Here is a 4,482-nt window from a genome sequence, read left to right on the forward strand (position 1 = left end):
CTTCTCCAAGGTCTCTTGTTGACTAAATCCTTTCAAATTTCAAACATCTTAATTGAGGGTGAGTCTTTGCATTATCAATTCTTGTAGAAAGAGAATCTTGCACGATTGGAGCATTCAATATGTGTTGCAACAAGTCTGGCTGACCGTATGTTAATATGTATAAACGTAGATAGACGTTGACCATATGTTAATATGTATAAAATTACGAATGAAACCGTCAAGGCTGCAAGACAGACATGTTACATTTCCACTTGCCCTTGACTGGACTTGGTAAAAGACTCTTTTGCAAGATGGTCCATTATTTTATTGTTTTAATTAAACCGAAGACAGTGGAGGGATGATAATTCAACAATAATTGGTTGACAAAATTTATTTCATTTTCTAATTTGAACTTTTCAATCACGGGATTTGTTTGACAAAACCACCAAGGACAATATAAAATTTGGATAAATATGCATAGTAAATTCTCGATACTATCCATATGGATAGATACGCGTGAACTGTTCTTATTCTATTTCAAAGACAATATCTATAAATAGGTGCAACGATTGCAAATACATCACAAAACATTCATTCGAAGAAGAATTAGACTGGTTAATCACATTCAGTATGGAGAAATTATTTCTTCTGATTTCATGCCTGCTGATGTTTACACATCAATTCTGTTCAGAAGCAGCAACATCTAATCCGGGTGGGTAAAAACTTCTGTTTGGAATCAATATAGTTGTTTCTTAGCATAGGATTGTTTTTGACATTGACGATTCTGTGTGCAACTGCAGAGTACCCATATTCGTTTATGACAGCAGATGCTCAAAAGGCAGCTTCAAGATCATATGATTACATTGTGGTTGGAAGAGGTACAGCGGGATGTCCCCTGGCAGCAACTCTCTCACAGCACTACTCTGTTTTAGTATTGGAGAGGGGAGACTCTCCTTACGGAATTCCCGATGTGGAGGATTTCAGAGGGTCTCCCACAACTAATCCCAACGTAGCGCAGGGGTTTGTCTCAGAAGATGGAGTGCAGTTGGTACGGGCGAGAGTTTTAGGAGGCGGATCAGCCATCAACGGTGGAGTCTACAGCAGGGCGAGCACTGAATATATTCGGAAAATAAAGTGGGATGAGAAACTTGTATATGAGTCATATGAATGGGTAGAACGGTTGAATGCCTTCCAACAATACAAGCTTTCTACTTGGAATTCTGCTACCAAGGATGGGCTTCTTCAAGCTGGAGTTCTTCCTTACAACGGCCACACTTTCGATCATTTGGTTGGCACCAAGATCAGTGGCTCAATCTTTGACGAGAATGGAAAGAGACATACAGCCGCAGATCTACTCCAGTATGCAAATCCAGAAAATATTGTAGTTCTTCTCAATGCTACTGCCAGCAGAATACTCTTCAGTTTCGGATCAGGTACCAATTCATATTTTGCTTTCAGAATTCCCCTACCCTACTTTACTTTGATGAGTATTCCTTTTATTCTTTTACAAAATATTCAGAAATATATTTCATATATCTATCTATGTGTATGCATGTAATATTATCAACAATCTATATTGCAGGAAAGCCAAAGGCTAGCGGAGTGGAGTTCAGAAGCAATAATGATGGTCTCATTTATCAAATTTCACTTAACCAATTGTCAATCAATAGTGAGGTGATTTTGTCAGCAGGAAGCATAGGTAGCACTCAACTTCTCCTCTTAAGCGGAATTGGTCCAAAAAGACAACTCAAAGAAATGAATATTCCTGCTCTTTTAGATTCACCTTTTGTAGGTAAACAAGTTCAAGATAATCCTAGTGCAGCCTTTACTATAGTATCCTCAAAACCACTTGAAGATTCTTATTCACAATTAGCGGGCATTTTAGACAATTCACAAAATTACATCGAAAGTGGTAGCCTTGTCCAACGGAATAATGGTACAAATACACAATATTTAGGTGTTCTTGATATTAAGTTGGCATTTCCCTTATCAAGGGGTGATCTTTGGCTTAAAAGCGTAGACCCTCGAGATAACCCCTATGTTCGTTACAACTACTATTCACACTCTCTTGATCTACAAAGATGTGTGAAAGGTATAAAAGTAATGGTTAATCTGAGTATGTCATCTTCTATCCAAGAGTTTGCATTTACTGATAGTGGAAATTCCAAAACACTCCAATTCCTTGGAAGAGCATTACCAAAGAATCAATCAAATGATGATGCCTTGGCGAAGCTTTGCAAAGAGGCACTAGGGACATTTAACCATTATCATGGAGGTTGTCAAGCTGGTTTAGTGGTTAATGAAAGATATCTGGTGAAAGGTGTTGATAATCTCAGAGTTGTGGATGGCTCAATTTATAAGGATTCCCCTGGTACCAACCCACAAGCCACAACCATGATGCTTGGAAGGTATTTATTTTTATTAAAAATTTTATTGCATTATTTCTTTTTCGATTCTCACAAAATATAACATTAACAATACATTTTGATCATGCAATATGTGCAGGTATATGGGAATTCATATCCTTCAAGAACGCACAATCTCTTAAAACTATGAGAAGACCATGCTGAAATAATTGGCACGCTTGTTGTGCTCACATTCATTTATCATAGAACTAAATAATACCAAACATGGTAATGTTTTTGATAAAGTGTGAAATTGTAAATAATTCAATTTTACCTCTTATTTCCTATCAACATAAATATTTTCCAAGATAGCACATTGTTATGAAATTTACAAGAATAAATTTAATTTGAGCTTTGATTAACTTTCATACAAAAGTGCACTTTCTTTTTTAATTGAATTGATATTATAACAAAAATACATGTTCCAAGGTTTTATAAATAAAGGAATACATAATTTTTCTTATAATTTATTGTTATATGATGATGTAAATGTGGAAGTGTTTAATTTGGTATTTATTTTTTACACTATATAGTACTTCTTTTTTTGTTTTGTTGGTTTAATTATACGTTATGGTGAGATGTATATTTTTTAAGAAAATCATGTTAAATAAATTTAAGAAATGAACATGTGAAAAGGATAAAATTATTACAATATCACTTCTTGGCCAAAATGTTTGTGCATAACATAACTAAAATGAATTGTACAATAGTATGATCACAAATTCTGCATACCCATGCCATTTGTCATTTAGTTTTATGCCTATTTTGAAAAAATTTATTAATACAAATACCCAATCGCAAATGACACAATAGTGTGTGAATTTGGGCTTATTTTACTAGCCTCATGACCTATTTGTAAACACAAATATCTATATAAACTTAGCATTAAATAATATATTAACAATAGACACGCCACTAAATTCATTTTACCTACATTGTTATCTCACTTCTCTAAACATATACCTCCATTTCGGTTCTTTCTACCTAGATCTAACTTATATTCTATATCAAGGCAAGTATATAATTGTAAACTTGTCTCTTTCCAATTTGAATTTAAAATTTCATATTTTTGGTAAATCAACCTCCTTTGTCCATGTAAAAGTAAAGATCTACGCTAGATGCATTTATGAAGGAATTGCCAACTTCACAAGCTAAAAGTGATATTTATATTTTAAATTTCAAATTAACTTAAAATAATGAAGAAATTTTAACGTAAGTTATGTTTATAATTTTTATTTTTATAAATATTAACATGATATATTTTTTAAGAAATTTTAGAATAAAATTTGAATGCTTAATTACACACACGCACACACGCACAGATATATATATATGGGTCAATGGAACGTCACAAAAAAAGGAGAAACACGTTTTCAAGGAAGAGGATCCCTATACTTATAATTGGATCGCAATGGTGTTCCACATAGTAAATTTAATATTTTCCTCTTGGGAATAGTTTATAAGGTTACAAGTCCATGCAAAAAAAATTATTTTTTTGGCAACTATATTATAGATGGATTTAGTTTGATGGAGATTGACTCTTTCATCCAACTTGTCTTTGATAGAGGTAGGTCGTTTACAATAGTTTCTTCATTTCTTAATGCCACGGATAGGGATAAAATATGTTCAAATTTGCTAAGTTCTAGACCTGAGCATATTTATATGATAAATATGTGCCTCAACAGAATCCCAAATTGAATGTATGCTTATAAAATAAAACAAACATTGAATATTACATTATGTTTAAATAAGCAGACATTTAGTCTAGTGTACATGTCAAATAAAATGATTCCATTACACACTTTGTGATAAAAGGAAATATACTTAAGGTAGCCCTACATGTGAATGATAGTCCTTTGTACTAAGAGGAAACACAAATGAAATAAAATGAAAAATACCATTAGAAGCCAAAGATTTATTAACATTGCCCTTAAATATATCTCATGCAAAATCTTGACAATTTCTTTTCCTTCAAATATTTAATTCTATATTGTTTTATTTTCAAAAGAAATAGGGAAGAGAAATAATATTTAAAGTATGAGTGATTTAGTCAATTTATAGCCTTGGACGAGATTCTATGTGTGTCTTTAGATTTGAA

At 32.8% G+C, this 4,482-nt stretch overlaps 1 protein-coding gene across 1 annotated transcript; it reads left to right on the plus strand.

Moving 5' to 3' along the window:
- The first annotated feature begins 609 nt into the window (after nt 1–609).
- LOC131033939 (protein HOTHEAD-like) lies at nt 610–2,527 on the plus strand. Its single transcript, XM_059216341.1, has 4 exons — nt 610–691; nt 780–1,412; nt 1,562–2,387; nt 2,485–2,527. The coding sequence occupies exons 1-4, from the start codon at nt 610–612 to the stop codon at nt 2,525–2,527; spliced, it is 1,584 nt and encodes a 527-aa protein (XP_059072324.1).
- Nucleotides 2,528–4,482: the final 1,955 nt, after the last annotated feature.

This window comes from Cryptomeria japonica, unplaced genomic scaffold, assembly GCF_030272615.1.
Source record: "Cryptomeria japonica unplaced genomic scaffold, Sugi_1.0 HiC_scaffold_1802, whole genome shotgun sequence".
In the NCBI taxonomy this organism is placed as follows: Eukaryota; Viridiplantae; Streptophyta; class Pinopsida; order Cupressales; family Cupressaceae; genus Cryptomeria; species Cryptomeria japonica.

Excerpts from the sequence above, each read along its gene's own strand:
- LOC131033939 (XM_059216341.1), top strand. The coding sequence starts at position 610 with ATGGAGAAATTATTTCTTCTGATTTCATGCCTGCTGATGTTTACACAT. Across the intron at positions 692-779 it reads AGCAGCAACATCTAATCCGG|AGTACCCATATTCGTTTATG; the intron begins GTGGGTAAAAAC and ends GTGCAACTGCAG. Across the intron at positions 1,413-1,561 it reads ACTCTTCAGTTTCGGATCAG|GAAAGCCAAAGGCTAGCGGA; the intron begins GTACCAATTCAT and ends TCTATATTGCAG.